Here is a 15,406-nt window from a genome sequence, read left to right as displayed (position 1 = left end):
CTGGGGTTTAATGATGCTCAGCTTTTCTACAGTCACCAGGTGACTGGCACCCACAAAAGGAGTGCAATTCCATCTGCCCTCAAATCCACACTACATCCAAAATGAAATTTTCTTCCAAAATGAGGATCTTATTGCTGGCAGTCAATGCCAGCACATCACATACTCAGTTATAGAATAGTTTGGGATGGAAGGGATCTCAAAGTCCACCCATGGGCAGGGACATCTTCTACTATCCCAGGTTGCTCCAAGCCCTGTCCAGTCTGGGACCTTGGACACTTCCAGGGGTGAGACAACCACAGCTTCTCTGGGTACCCTGTGCCAGGGCCTCCCTCACGGGGGAGAATTTCTCCCAGTATCCCATCTAACCCTGCCCTCTGCCAGTGGGAAGCCATTCCCCATGTTCTGTCACTCCAGGCCCTTGTCTAAAGTCCCTCTCCAGATTTCTTGGAGATTTCTTGGCCCCTCCAGATACTTCAGTCAGTTGTGGTCTCCATTTATTCACCCATAAAAGCAGAGCAGGTGAATGACACAGAGTGCTGAGGGGAGAACACACACAATGAAAACATTTCAGCTGAGCTGGGGCTGTTGTTTCCCACTCTTCATGCTCCTCATCCCTGCTCTGCACAACGACACATGAAACAAGTGCCTTTGGACTTTGCCCTGTTACACCTCTCGACTGAACTCTGTTTTTTCCCCTTCTGCCAGCACCATCTGTTTCTGCAGCATAAACAGCAACTGCAGACAGGTTAAAAGCAAGGACACCTTCTAAATGAGACTCCCCCTTCCATACCAGTTAAAAAGAGCACAAAGGAGCTTTGCCTACATTTCCCACTATTTTTTATACCCCTGTGTTCATAAAGCTTGCATTGATTAGGGAAATGTCACTACTAAGAACAGAACACTACTTCTTCGTGACTGCATTGCTCCCCTCAGTGTGTTTATAACACAGTCGAGAGGATATTTTTTCTTTTTTCTCCACTAATTTCTTAGTTTCAAGTACAGAATAAAAGTTAAATAGGTGGAAAATGACATTTGTGTTACAAAACACAAGTTTGTTCAAGAGCAGACCATGATTTATTGGCAGTTATTCTGAAGCATGGATGACTGAATACAAGAAAAAAGATGTTTGTAAAAAAATAAACAAATGAAGCCAAAACAGGAAAACAAACAAATCTCATCTTTAAATGCATCACTTGAAGGCATTGATTAAGGGGACACCGTGTGCTGGCAGCTCCTGGTGCAGCTGACGGAACAACATGGCACATTTGTTCCTTTCCTGGGTCCTGCCGAGGGTGTGGAACAGCCGGGCTTGGAAGTAGAGAACGTCTCTGAGTTGCTCTTTGCAGTCCACTTTGGCAAAGTAAGCCTTGGCTTCATTTAGATTGGAGATAGCAGATTCCAAAGCTGTGGGAAAATGGAGGACATTCATATTTAAGAAAATATCACAGTAACAACTCCAAGCAAGGCAGCTCAAGTCTAAGGAGGCCAATTACAAATTCCTCAGCTTTATAAAACCATTTGTGTCTTAGCAACATGGTCTCTCAACTAGCTTCTATTATTCAGCCTTTGCTGCAAAATATGTGTGTGAAAGTATGCAGATAAACAATGTTCCATTATAAACATCTGTGCAACAACTAATTCCAAATGAATTCTGTATACAATAACCAGGTAGCGCACGCTGGTGTGGCAGGACTCCAGTACAGAGACTGGTTTGCACTTCTGAGCAGTTTCAGGGAGAATTACTCTTCACACTACCTTCAATCTTCTTTTGTGGAGTGTAGGAATCTGCAGAAGCCACCTGACATTTGGCCACCAAGAACATGGCACAGCCTTTGTCCAGGATGGCTCCGTGGGCCAAGATCGGTTCTATTGCCATGTGCAGGATATTCAGGGCTTGTTCAGGAATGCCAAGGATCAGCTGAAAGATAAATGTTGGTCTCATACTGGAATCCACTGATATTAGCAGCTTCTTCAGGGAACACCAACAGAAGCCATATCTGTTTCTAATAACATGATGTAACACACACCTTTTTTTTTTTTTTCTCAGCTTTTTCCCCACAATCTTCTTTTAAATCAAAACTTGTGAGTAGAAATGAGCTGCTCTCTGAAATGACCAGGAAAGGCTTCTCCACTCAGGCAGTGCTGACAACCATGCCTCTCAGAATAAACAATATAACTGAACTCATTGCCAGCATTATTTTTAATATACAAGTCAACCTGTGCTGCTAGAAAGCCAAAATACCAGCATAAAAAAATAACTGAAGACATTAAGACAGGGGAAATTTATGCTGCTTAATTATATACAATAACTATACATTTTAGTAATACACACAAAACTCAACTTTTATTAACTTCCTCGAAAGCTTTTACATTCAGAGTTTGCTTCTTCACAATCAATAATTTACTTCCTGCAAGGTTGTGTTCTTAAATCTCACCGAGTAAAAACAGTATCCAGATTCCCAGAATAAATGTTGCCCTGCAGCCCTGTGAAAACACAAATCAGACCTACCTGGGAGAAAGCCAAGTTGAGCACGGTTTCAGAAGCCAAGTACTGCAGGCTGTACTCCCGAGCGAGGGCCAGAGCCTGGAGCAGCACCGGCAGCGCGATGGTGTGACACGAGGATCTCCAGTACAGCTCTGCTATGGACAGCAGCACCCTGACCAAACAGGGACAAGCACTTACAAACCTTTACTCTGGATGAAAAATGTCCTCTTGTTCCTCAGGGAATTATTCCATCCACAATGGTATTGGTATTATTATGAATTACGCCGCTGCATATACAATAAATTTAAATTACACCCTTAAGAGGAGATGCCACAGGCATACAAAAGATTAAGTAACTCTGTAGCTCTCTCAAGATTTACACCAAGGTAAAACCACACATACATTCCCTATTTATTTTAGATGCAGTGTTTCCTTCTTCCATTAATCTTCATGGAACTTTTAAGTTTACCACCTTTTAGTCTACATATTAAAAATAACTAGGTTAAAATGACACAATATTTTGAGGATTCCTCCATACTGTGATTAATAATTGAAATGACTCTGTAATCTCAGAATCACAGCAGGTAATCTGAAGACTAGTGAAGTCTGAACACAGACAAATTGAAATGGCTGATTCTAATCACTGCAAAGTGGCTTTAATACTTTGAAAATGAAACATTCTTACCTAATCACCATCTCGGTGTTCTTGATTTTCTGGCAGTGGATCAACAATTTCTGCAGAAGTTTGTGTGCCTCTGTCATTTGATTTTGGGCTTTCAATACAATGGCTTTTCTGTCGTGGTAGAAAGAAAACATCACTACTTTTGTATTTCATATAGAATTCTGCTCTTCAGAACACAGTAAAACAGGTCTCTATGTTGTGACCTGTGTTTCTTGTAACTGCAGACTGGCACCCTGACAAAGTGTACACATGCTGCACACACAGACAAGAGGAAAAACAGATCTCCCTGGTGCCAACTGGACAACTCCCAGGCAGAAAGGATCAAACTCATAAAACAGCTTTAGATAGAAACCAGGGATTGCCAAAACCAAAGGCCAAACAGGCAGCAGAAGTGGGAGGACATGCAAGCTAGACAACATAAGTAATTATCTGTGAGAAAAACAGGTGTGAGGTAAAGCAGCTATAATTGGCCTCAACTAACAAAGGATGCAGAGCAACAGGGAAATGGAGAGCAGGGAAGTCAGGACCAAATGCACAACAGCAGGGGATGGGTACAAACACCCTGAATCAGACACTGAAGAGAATATTTAAAGATCAGGGAACTCATGATCAGTCCAATTCCAGAAGGACAAGCATCAGGTCCCACAGCTTGAATACTGCTCTTCTGGCTGACTGGCACTGGCTGCTTTTAGGTGTTTTGCCTCATTGAAAACCAATAAGAAATTCTTTCAATACTAAGTTGGTTTTCATATTCACCAAACACCAAATCTTAACTGTAACTATTTTTAACATGTCATTCCCATTTAGGAACAAGACCCCATTAAGGTGAGTGAAAAAAAAAATCACATTGTTCCATTTTGGAGATGTAGAACCCAGGCCACAGAGGAATTCACTCAAGGCCTGAGCTCCCTCCCCAGCTATTTGACATAAAAATCTGCTTTGTGCTCAGGTTTGAGTATAGTAGATTTTGAAGACCTTACCACGACAGATTTACAGCTCTAGAATAACACCAACTTCAGCTATTCCAGTTCTTAAGATGCCCAGATAAACAACTACAAATTATTATTGCAGGAGCTGCTCTAAGGGAATAGCCCTATCGGTTAGATAACATGACCAATGTTCTGGAAAGAGGAAAATATGTAAGCACTGTGACTGCCAGTGATCATTTTGCTAAATTTTTCATTATCTTCATGGAACACACCTGCAAGTGCATGAAGACCCACAATTTCTTACCTGTATACACCTTCAATGCTATTAAGTGCTGTAATCCCTGCTACAAGAGAATCTGCTACATGGTATTTGCCATCATTCATGGCTCGCTCAAACTGTATTTTCTGATCAAACAGCATCCAAAGCTAAACAAAGAACATCCAGAAACAAGTTTTAGAAGTTGTGCCTGCTCATTTGCTAATCCCAAATTAGAATTTACTTTTTATTTTCCCCTGGGGGTATTTATCTCTAGACATACTAACTCCACTGTCCAATTATTGGATTTACTGAATTACTGTCCTCAACAGAAATGCTCAGGGCTGGATTAATGTTTCAATATTGAAGCTCACCTACTTGACTGCATTTTATGTGAAAAGGCTCTTTTAAATCATTACTAATGATTTGAGACTTGTAGACAAGTAGATTTGCTCTGTTGTGAAGAGAAGGCTCACACTATATCTAATGGGATCTTGAACACTTCAACGTAAATACTATCTTATAGACTCCTGTGGCAATGTTTCCCAGAGTCACACAAAAATCAGGTTATTAGCCTATTATCTCAGTTATTTCTGGATTGTAATATATCAAAATAAGCAGCACTAATTAAACAGAACTTTGAAGCTTCAAATCGATGCAGAGCATTTAATTGCTCTATGTGCTCATGAAGCTGATGTATATTCCTCTGTTAATGAAATTTCTATTTGAACAGCTTCATCTTAGGAGGTTGTGGTGAGAGAGATGTCTCACCAGTCTGAAAACAACACAGGCAGTTTTTCCTGCTTTTATAAAAAAGCTCATGCTGCACAGCTTCCCATGAGGATGAGCCAAGGGAAATGAGAAAATGTATAGCCCAAGGCATCCAGAGGAAAATTCAGGAGCAGTGGGATTCAGATCCTACTGTATAATAGTTACATAACTGACAGGCTGAATGCTAAGTATTCTACCTGTGCATGCTGACTGTTGGGAGGGAATCTCTCCTTCAGGTGTTTCAGTATTTCAGAAGCAGCTGCAAAGTAGCCCTGGAACACAGAAGGACAATGATTAATGCACGGGGCAGGCCCTGCTCCCCTCCCTTTCTGCACAACCCTCAGGGAAGGGATTTGCCAAGCAAACACCCTGCATTGCCTCTGTCCCCAGAGTAGGCATTAAAGGCAGAAAAAACCACAAGTCAAGTCTTGCACCCTCTGTCAGTAACACCCACACTCCTCTCAGCAAAAGGCACTTTGTGCAAGCAGCCCCAGAGCTCACCTGCTCGGCGTGCAGCTCTGCCAGGTGACACAACACCACGGCAAAGGACTCGGTGTTGTTCTGCTGAACGCCCACGTTCACAGCTTCCAGACTGTTCATGCTCAGCAAGGTCTGGGCTTGCTGAAGTGCCATGGTGCTTGTGCAAGAGAAATATCTTTTAGTTTTCAAGCAGCAAACAACAACAATTTTTAATCTATGGTCTTGTTATGACAATAGTCTACATTGTCTGGTTAAGTCAAGGGCCTAGGGAGAAGGAAAACTTGTAAAATAACTGCTGTCCAGGGACCCTGGACTGTGCAGGCACAGCAAGTTCTACAGACTGAAAGCTGCACACAGCCAAAGCACAGAGATGCTGAAAGTGAGGGCACAGGAACAATTTATTATCTATTTGCCACTACTAAATGGAAACTCTATCTCTTCTTTGGTATGAGTTTTCAAGGAACACAAGAGAATGGAAATAATTGCACTCAGCCCACACTGAATCAGTCTGATTGCTTTATTTTAGTGCACTGGAGAGACACAGTCACTTGTTACACCTATATAAATGCATTACGTGCTAACAAGTGCAGCAGCTAATCCAGGAGTTGCAAAGAAAGCAAATACCTGCGGCCATATAATCTCCAAATGGCTGTTTTCTGTGCTATGCTGATGTCTATGAGCTCTGACAGGCTGTGCTTCCAATGCAACAGATCAGAATCTTTTAAGGCATCCATTAGTTTGTTGGCAGCCTTTCCTGCAAAAGCTCTTTGCTGAACCAAGGACTGGATTCCCAAGGAAGCAAGATACTGAGAAGAAGGAAAAAAACATACCTACAGTGTTAGAAGACAACAGAGTACCCCAGGCTTGCAAATTACACTGGAGCAGAGTTCTAAACTACTAAAAAAGAATCCTAAAAACACAGCACAGACAAAGGAATACTGCTCCAGGCATTTCTTTAAATACTCACTTATGCACACCCACACATATGTGAATGTCATTTTGTTGGATGTGGAAGGTAATTTCCACTCCCCCACACAGAAATCTTATGGAGGAGGACAGGACCAGTACCTGGATTTCTCCAGAACTGCTGTGAAAACAGAGCCTTTGCTTTCCTTCCCTTCCCCACAGAGGCCATGTCTGCTCCTATCTCCCAACAACACCAGTTTAGTCCATTTTAGAACAATTCTCTTAACAAAGGAATTGCGGATTTTGGGAAGACAGAACTAAACATTAACAGACAACAGATCTACCAGGGAATGAAGTACCAAAGGGGAGGGCTGCCCTGCAAGATTTCACAGATCTGTACAAGTAAATGTGTTCAAAGCCCTGACAGAGGCATCAGCACTGAGCTTCAGGGAAGGTGGAGGCCTAAGAACCTCCCCTGAGCACCAGATTGTAACAAAATGGTGCCTGGGCCAGTAGCCAGAGTTTTTCTGCCTGAAAATCAAGCTTAGAAGGCAAACCAGTGAGCCTTGCAATAATGCTGTGGCATTAAAGCAACTCAACTCTGGCTTGTTAATATGAAGGCTATAAAAGTCACAGAAACAGCTAGATTTTGGAGTGTTAAAACATGTTTGTTTAAATCCAGTCACATATTTTGAACAGACAAGCCATAAAACCCCAAACTCTGATCGCACACACGCCCATCGCCACATGGATTTGTCCCAGAATAAAGTTAAGGATTGATGAAATGGACTCACTGGCAATCCAAAATGTAAGGATTTGTTCACAGAGTGCTCCAGCAGAACACAGCTATCAAAGATCTTCTGTTCCAGGATGTACAACCAACTCTAGCAAGGAAAAATATCGAAATCTCATTGCAAATAACTGATGGCTGCAGCACTTAACTTGGCTTGCTGTTACAGAATGCACCAAAACTCACTGGAAATGCAAACCACTTGAGGATTGATTCTAAGGAAACTTCTATGAAATGCTGCACAAAAGATATCAGAAGTGCATCTAGGCTGGGATGCTGGTGTGGCACCAGCCAACGCTGGAGGTTCAGTGATGTACAAAAATACAGGGAACTGTGGAATGCAGCACCTCTGATACCTTTGATGTCAACTCATCATAATGTTAATTACAGGGGAAAAAATAGAGAGAAATCCAAGTCCTTCCCTCCCACTTTGCTTGCTCTAAAGGTGGCTGCTTACTCTGAGAATTCAACAGAAAAGGAAGGAGGAAGCTTCTGAAATACTTCTTTTTACAACATCTAAGACTCAGCTTTGAGCTTACTACTGAGATCTCTGGGATAACAATTCCTGCTTAAGAAATTAACCCTAAGCTGCAACATCCCATGATCCTGCAGCTTGTTGCCCTGTGTGCCAGGAGTGATGTCACCCCACTGCTGGGCAGTCAAATGCTCTGGGGGAGATGCTGCTGTGAGAGAAGTTCTGCAGCAGTTCCCTGAGCAGAACGACCCAAGCCCATTTGGACAGAGCTCTTACCAGGCAGTGCTGCAGGCAGACGTGGTCATTGGACTCCTGGGCAATCCTGATGGCTTCCTGAAGTGCCAGCTCAGCCTGCTGGCTATGAGCAGACAGAGGGAGAACAATTAGTATTCCTATAGTGCTTAAGATACAGCATCCTGATCAAGAGGAATATTGATCTGAATTATGCATATTGCACTCAGATCTCTGATTTAACAGCCTGTGTTTTCCTCCCAGCACTCAGCACTACATTCTGGTTTTCAGGACAGTAAGTCTGACAGCATCTGCAAACCAAAATGCAGCTGTAACCCCTAGATGGGCTTTCAAACTCTACAGGCCACAGTGCCAAGTTATTGTTTGAACAGGGACAACATTTACAATCTCCCTGTGTAGAAATTGCTGCTCTCAACTTTGCAATGTCCTTCCCCTCTCCAGTCCTTTCACATCATGCCTCCAGGCAGCAATCAATAAAGGCAAACCATAAATGAAGATGGGTAGGCCAGCTTTATCAACAAAATAAATCCCAACCCGTATGGCATTTTAAATTTTAAAAGCTCGGACGGCTTTTTGGTTTAATTATTCTTTTGCCAGATCATCAGCTCTATGCTGACTTGCAGAAAACTAACCCCACTTTCTTGAAAATATGGATGGAAATAGGCATTCATACCCACTGACCCTTCTGAGGTCATGGAAATGTAATTGAACACTTAAAATATACCCAGGACACAGACAAATATCAACTCTTAGATGGCTCAGTTATTATGGAAACCAAATAAACATCAAAACCAAAACGGACCCAAACAAACCAAGATCGCAAGAGGATCCCAACCCAACCGCAGCTGCTGTGGAGTGAGAGAAAGGCCCTGCAGGGATTCTCAGAAGGAAGGGGAGGTGTGTGTCAGCACTTCGCCATGCCCCAGGGCGGGTGAGCTCCTTACTAGTGGCCGAAGCGGCAGTGCAGGGCCGCCAGGTTGAGCGCGGCGTAGCGCAGGCTCCGCCCGTAGCCTTCGTCCCCGTTGCTTTTGCTCTCTGCCCCCGAGAGGATCAGCCGGTCGAAGTAGTGCAGGAGGCTGTGTGTGGAACTGAAGACATCTTGCACCCTGAGGCTGTTTAAGTAGCTTAAATAATGCTGGAAAGGGAAACAAAATCAGCTTTAATTGTACAGGTACTAAACCAGAGTTTTTGTTTATAATTACTAGGTGTTTCTGTCCAAAACACCTAACTGTGAAATACTGATAGGAAGTTGCAATACTGATACTGCCTAGGCAGAATTTCTAAGTAAAATTGGATAATTTCTTGGACGATATTGGCTGTCTGCCCTAACAGGGCCTGCCAAATGGTGAAGATTACGAGATCTGGCTGTCAGAATGATCCCAGAGAGTCTGAGCTCTCTGCATACACCTGTGCTTATGTGAGATTGGGAATGGAGGCAGGACTCCCACAGTGTCTGCACTCAAGAAGATACTAAGAAACACCAGCACTGCTTCCAAATGCTGTGCAGATAGAAAGGAGATGCTAAAATTATGTATTTTCTTTTTGGCATTGAGACCTGGGCAGGATAATCCTTTATGTTGTGAAGTCCAGCCAGGGACTACGGCAGCCCTTTCAAGGATACCCTTCCAAACAGCAGCAAGGAAAATCCTGTCTGTTCAGCCCAGGGCTGCTGGGAGAAAGAGGTAGAAAGCAAGGCAGGAAGGAGTTGAACTGATGGAAGTTGCTCAAGAAGAAGCTGTTGAGGAACAGAACAAGAGCTCACAGGTCTGGAAACACCTCTCAGCATGAGTTGTCTGTGGCTTTCAGTATAAATTGCTATTAATGACCAGAAGCAAAGTGAACAACTGCCAGCAAAATTAACAGATATTGCACTTCATACTGATTTTTAAACTGCAGGAGAATGAGGCCTGAAATTGCTTAGGAAAATGTGGGTAAAAGATGTAAAGTTTTAGATTTAGTTGAACAAGAATGCACTCAGTCACACCAAAATTAAGAGGTTTATATCTGTGCATGAAGGAGAAGTACTCTGCTTAATTAAGGTTTCTGTACCTTCAAGAGTTTTAGTCTGAATTACTAAACATTTACATGCAACTTGCTCACAGTTTTATCATCTACTTATATTTCAATAGAGAATAAATCACTTCCAAATAATCCTATCCTTGAGATAAGAAATCCTTTTACAACCATTCTGGATGAAGACAAAGATACTTACTGCTTCAGCAAAGTCGGGATTAAATTTTAACAAGTTGTTCAATTCCTTTTGTAAAGATGCTGGAGCAAGAGCCTTTGTCTCATCATTCTTTAGTAAAGAAGCCTGGAATAAAATTTGAACAGTACATGTAAGATATGTAACTCCATAAGGAGGGTTATAAAAATATATTGTGGTGCAGGATTGTCAGGTTGTTATCTGCTTGGAGAGGACATTAAAGAAGATTTTGTAGCAGCTCTGTCTATTATGACAGTGGCAGTTCTATACTACATTACAGTGTTCAATTTCCAGAGCTTACAGAGCTTACATTCAAAGACTGTTTAAAGGCACTTAAAGAATTCTGGTTAAGCTTCTCTCTGAAGAACTACTGCCACACATTGTTCACTGGCATTACATGTATCTTCTCATACAAAAAAAAAAAAAAAACCTCAGGAAAACAAATTTATAAATTTAGTTTGCTTTGGCAAGCAGTTAGATTAATTAGAAAAATCACAAAAACGTAGTTACTAAAATTAGCATTAGTGACTATTGAATTACTGACATTTGTGTCCATGTGTATTTCTGTTCCCTTTTTTATTTACCAGCTGGAATAACCAACAAAACTGCACATTTCACAGAAATGTGAGGCAAGCAGAGCAGAAGGACCTTCTGAGAACCAAATATCAGCATATGGTGACATGTCTGGATAAAACACTCATAGCCCCAAGTGCTCACTCTGAGCAACAACAGGCAAGATATCAACAAGCCTCTACCAGACCAGAGGAAACATCTCAGCTGACACTGTGGGTAAAATTCAAGGTGAAATTTGTGTTATGGAACATTTCCTCCACTTTAATGAGAATTAACATACCTGCTGAGAAAGAAAATACTCTGCTTGTTTCTGGGAAAGAGGCCCACTGCAGGCTATCTCTTCTTCCCTGGTAAGAAACACTGATTAGAAACAGGGGCAAGGAAAGACAACACACAAACACGTTTCATCAGACACCCCACACTTCTGCTTTATAAAGTTTTCTGAGATATTACAGCTCAAAGCATGAAAGAACACTGAGAAGACTTAATAAAGAACAAAAGAACAAAATCTACTCCATCAAAGTCAGCAATCTAAATGATTTCACACCGTTTAGTTTCAACCTACAAACACCATAGTTGAGAGCAACATCACCCTAAATATACCCCTAAAAAACCCTAAAGAAATAGAGCAGAGAGGAGATTTGGGGCTGACATATTCAAATGGCTCTGCTCTGTTTTTCTGTTTTCTGAAGATAGTCCCAAGGAGATGAACTGGCACTTTGGCCACATCCATCACTGCTGGAAACAGCTGTTCTGCAAGACATTTACTCTGTGGAAAGCCAGCGAGTCCAGCCCACAGCCAGACCCCAAAAGCTGCTGTCTGACCCATGAGGCAGTAACTCCTGCACAAGTTTACACAAACACAGCTTGCAAAGTACATTTTAAATATATGGACACATCAAATACTTTCAGGATTATTCTTAAAATGGAGCACCTCTTCAGCAAGTGAAAACTCTCAGTATTTGCTTCTCCTTTTTGAGGAAAACAGACACGAGTTCTTTTATTTGGAGAACAGTGAAAAGCAAAACAAAACCATTCAGCTTAACTTCTCCTTATTGAGCAATCTTTCCTTGCTGGAAGCAGAAGTGACCTCTCCAACAGTTTTAGCATGTGACAACCAGAGGAGTCACTCAGCAGCGGGAAATTGTGGGCAGCAACTGCCTTTGGGCTGTGGTTCCCTCGGGGAGGATGAGGATGGGCAGTGCCACCTTCCCGAGCCACTGACAAATGCTACCACACGGTGGCACCAAGGAAACGAGCGGCCACAGAGCTCAGCCCGGCTGTAGGAGAGTTTAAACAAATAAAAGATTAATTTCCTTAAGAGGTGGAAAAGCCTTTATCACCTTAAAGGCCCATCAAGTTCTTCTTTCTCCATTTTGCCATCCAGCTCCTCAGGATTTGTCAGCTCCATCTCATTCTCGTCAGCTCCATCCTTTGTCTCATCCTTCTGGAAGTACTGCTGGAGTGCTGTGTAAAGTTTATAGACCTGGCTGAAGGAAAGTTTGTTGTATGCCAGGATCATGTGGCGCAGGAACAGACCTGGAGAGGGAAATGCCAGATGTGAGCACGGGCTGCTGCTGACAGGAGACCAAAATCATGGCCAGCAGCTTCAACAACATCATTTAGCTCCTCATTAAGCAGAAATGATTGAGAAATTAAATAGAAATTACTGAGTCTCATCTCAGTGATACAACTCAGTGTTGCAGGGTGTAAATCTGGTCTTAAATTAGAAGTAAATCTCACTAAAGATAAGTGATAAATTGTTAAAGTCAGTAACAACCTCATAATATGCAAAACTATCAGTTAATATGCAACATCCTAGCAAGAGAAAATGACATTCTGCAATTTCACACCTCCCCAAAAAACAGAGCTGTGTCCTGAGGGAATGATATCAATGACAGATATCACAATAAAAACAGCTTATGGATAACAATTATTTACCTACTACACTTGTTTTATGAACTTCTGGCTCTGTCCCTGAGAATGAATCTGAAAGATCATCAAAAAATTGTTCCATATCTTTCAGTTCTCCTTCTGCCATAAGTTTTAACCTAAACAGGGGAAGAAAATGTCATTTTTTAGGGTATTAATACAGACAACAGAGAAAAAAATTACATGTTTTAGGATATTAATATAGACATCAAATAAAACATTCCCCTGGATAAATGAGTAAATACAAACAAGTAATAACTAATTTCTTGGACCCCAGGAGGTTTTTCTACTGAGATAAATAAGATAATATTAAATAATGGTAAGCCAAATAATAATAATCATCATCATCATCATCAGGTTTGGGCTTTTTTTTCTTTTTAAATAGGTCTTTATTAAGAGAATAATTAGATTAGATGGTTATTCTTAAAACAAATAGGAATCCTTTCCCCCCCCTCCTTTTTTTTTCAATTTAAAAAATGTTACAATTTTAAATTTTTAGTACTGCTTGCATTTTTGGAACTGTTGCTGTTGAGTGAGTTATCTGACATGACAACAGATCTTCTGCCCCACAGAAACTTTAAATCTGATGACTTCCGTGTTGGTGCCTTTCAGAATTTAGTTACGACAAGTACGAAGTCTATCGCGGTAGAGTTTTGGCCCAAAGGTTCTCTTTCAGAACGGGACATTTCCAGTGCCAGAGCGCTCAGAGCGGACACGGAGAGCTCGGAGCTTTCCCCGGCGGCGCTTCCCCGCCCGGCCCCGCACCTGATGTGGACGGAGGCGGCCAGGTGCGGGCAGCACTCCTCGATGGCCTTGCGCAGCCGCGACAGCGCCATATCCGGACCCTGCGGGCGACAGCGACATGTCGCGACAGGCCGCGACACAACGGGGCCCCCCTTCCCCCCGAGCCCAGCCCGGCCCGGCCCGGCCCGGCCCCCGACCTGCAGCAGCGGCAGCAGCAGCCGGTTGAGCCGGCGGCGCTCCAGCAGGCCGAGCTGCGCGCCGGCGCGGCCCAGCTCGCTGAGCAGCACCAGCAGGGCCATCTTGTGCGGGGTGACCCAGTCGCGGACGCCGAACACGTTCGCGTGCACGACGCCGTTCGTCAGCATCGGGTTGAAGTACAGGCTCTCGTGCACGCTCGCCATGGCGGCGCCCAGGGCCGCGCGTCGCCCGGGAAACCGCGCGCGCCCCCCGCGCCGGCCAATCACCGCCCCCGCGCGCCGCGCCGCAGCCAATCACGGGAGGGGCTGTGCGCCGACACGGCGGGGCCGTCGCGACGGGACGGGTGCGAAAGAGACGTTCCGGGGAGGGAAGGGTCCGCGCGGTGGCCAGGCTGCTGCCCGAAGTGCCCCGCAGAGCAGCCAGGCCGCAAACTGCGAGGGCGTGGGCTGCGCCTGGGCCTCTGCAGCCCTGAGGTGGGCTAGATAAGGGAACAGAGGTTTTCTCTCTGTGCTGGCACTGCTGAGGCGCCGCCAACCCTGGGGTCAGTTCTGGGCCCCTCACGCCAAGCAAGACCTGGAGGGCTGGAGCGTGTCCAGGGCAGGGAATGGAGCTGGGAAGGGGCTGAGGGAGCTGGGAAGGGGCTCAGCCTGGAGAAAAGGAGGCTCAGAGGGAACTTCTGGCTCAGCACAACTCCTGACAGGACAGCTGGGGATTCGGGCTCTGCTCCAGGGAACATGGACGGGAGGAGAGGGAACGGCTCAGGCTGGGGCAGGGCTAACATCAGGACAAATTTCTGCACTGAAAGAGTGGTGAAGCATTGGAAGGGTCTGACCAGGGAAGCAGTGGAGTCATCATGCATGAAAGTGTGCCAAAAACAGGCAGACATGGCTCTTTGCACTAGGGTTTGGTGATTGGCCACAGGTTGGACTTGATGGTCTTGGAAGTCTTTTCTGACTTTAATGATCCTGTGACTAATGGAGCTGGCCACACTTGTTCCTGGTGAGGTACAGGTGACCACGGGCAGTGGCTTGGTGGGGTTACTGATTTTGGGAGCTCTCTAAACAGGCAGAGTCTGGTTTGAAATGAGGTGTTTATTCTGCACAAGCTGCAAGGTGGAGGTTTCCACAAGTCAAGCAGCTCAAGGGGTAAAAAGTTACATCTTTTATACAGTAAAATTGAGACAAACCCACATATCTAATGCATTTTCTCTGTGCTCTGACACAAGCATTCCCATGTTACAGAGAACACCACAGAGTGAATTCACTCCCCTCTGGATTTCCTGCAAGTTAATTGTGATGCCATAAAGGTGTTTCCACAGGTAAGTTTTTATTTTCTCAATAACTTGTTAAAGTACTTCATTAAGGCATCATATTCCCAAAGAAAATACTCCAATTATTATAACAGTTTTCATTTTTGTAAGTGAGAGCAAAACAAAACTCAATATTATTATACATCTGCATGTCCCTGGGGATCTCCATCGCGCTGCTCCTGATTCATGCCTGGGGGTGGTGAGAGGAGGAGGAGGAGGCAAATCAAGCAGGGGGTAATTTTCTAGGATACATTTACATTTAAGAAACTTAACCTTGTAGCTTGCTGCTGCTGCTGCTGGCGTAATTAATGATCCTTTCCTCGCCCTCAATGAACTCATTGAGCTGTGTCTGAGTACTGAGCCCAGGAAGTAACAGCAGCTATTATGTTTTAAAGGTCAATTTGCTGACATTTCCTGA

At 43.8% G+C, this 15,406-nt stretch overlaps 1 protein-coding gene across 1 annotated transcript; it reads right to left on the bottom strand.

Moving 5' to 3' along the window:
- Positions 1-1,055: 1,055 nt before the first annotated feature.
- Positions 1,056-13,937, bottom strand: ANAPC5 (anaphase promoting complex subunit 5). The gene is made up of 17 exons (XM_021532722.2): positions 13,679-13,937; positions 13,503-13,582; positions 12,747-12,856; positions 12,149-12,344; positions 11,086-11,152; positions 10,239-10,340; positions 8,971-9,161; positions 8,051-8,132; positions 7,304-7,393; positions 6,228-6,409; positions 5,625-5,760; positions 5,321-5,395; positions 4,401-4,522; positions 3,171-3,278; positions 2,510-2,657; positions 1,756-1,918; positions 1,056-1,404 (listed from the first exon to the last, which is right to left on the bottom strand). Exons 1-17 carry the CDS (start codon positions 13,880-13,882, stop codon positions 1,190-1,192), a joined length of 2,271 nt encoding a protein of 756 aa, XP_021388397.1. The 5' UTR covers positions 13,883-13,937; the 3' UTR covers positions 1,056-1,189.
- Between the last annotated feature and the right edge of the window lie 1,469 nt (positions 13,938-15,406).

The sequence above is a fragment of the Lonchura striata genome, chromosome 18 (assembly GCF_046129695.1).
Source record: "Lonchura striata isolate bLonStr1 chromosome 18, bLonStr1.mat, whole genome shotgun sequence".
Taxonomy (NCBI): Eukaryota; Metazoa; Chordata; class Aves; order Passeriformes; family Estrildidae; genus Lonchura; species Lonchura striata.
This window is presented reverse-complemented; position numbering and strand designations above follow the sequence as displayed.

Bases quoted from the DNA above. Each gene is read 5' to 3' on its own strand.
- ANAPC5 (XM_021532722.2), bottom strand. From the start codon at position 13,882: ATGGCGAGCGTGCACGAGAGCCTGTACTTCAACCCGATGCTGACGAAC. The intron at 7,394-8,050 runs GTAAGAGCTCTG...TTTCCTTGCTAG, and splicing joins TCTGCCTGCAGCACTGCCTG to AGTTGGTTGTACATCCTGGA. The intron at 5,761-6,227 runs GTATTTGCTTTC...CTCTTGCACAAG, and splicing joins TGGAGATTATATGGCCGCAG to CACCATGGCACTTCAGCAAG.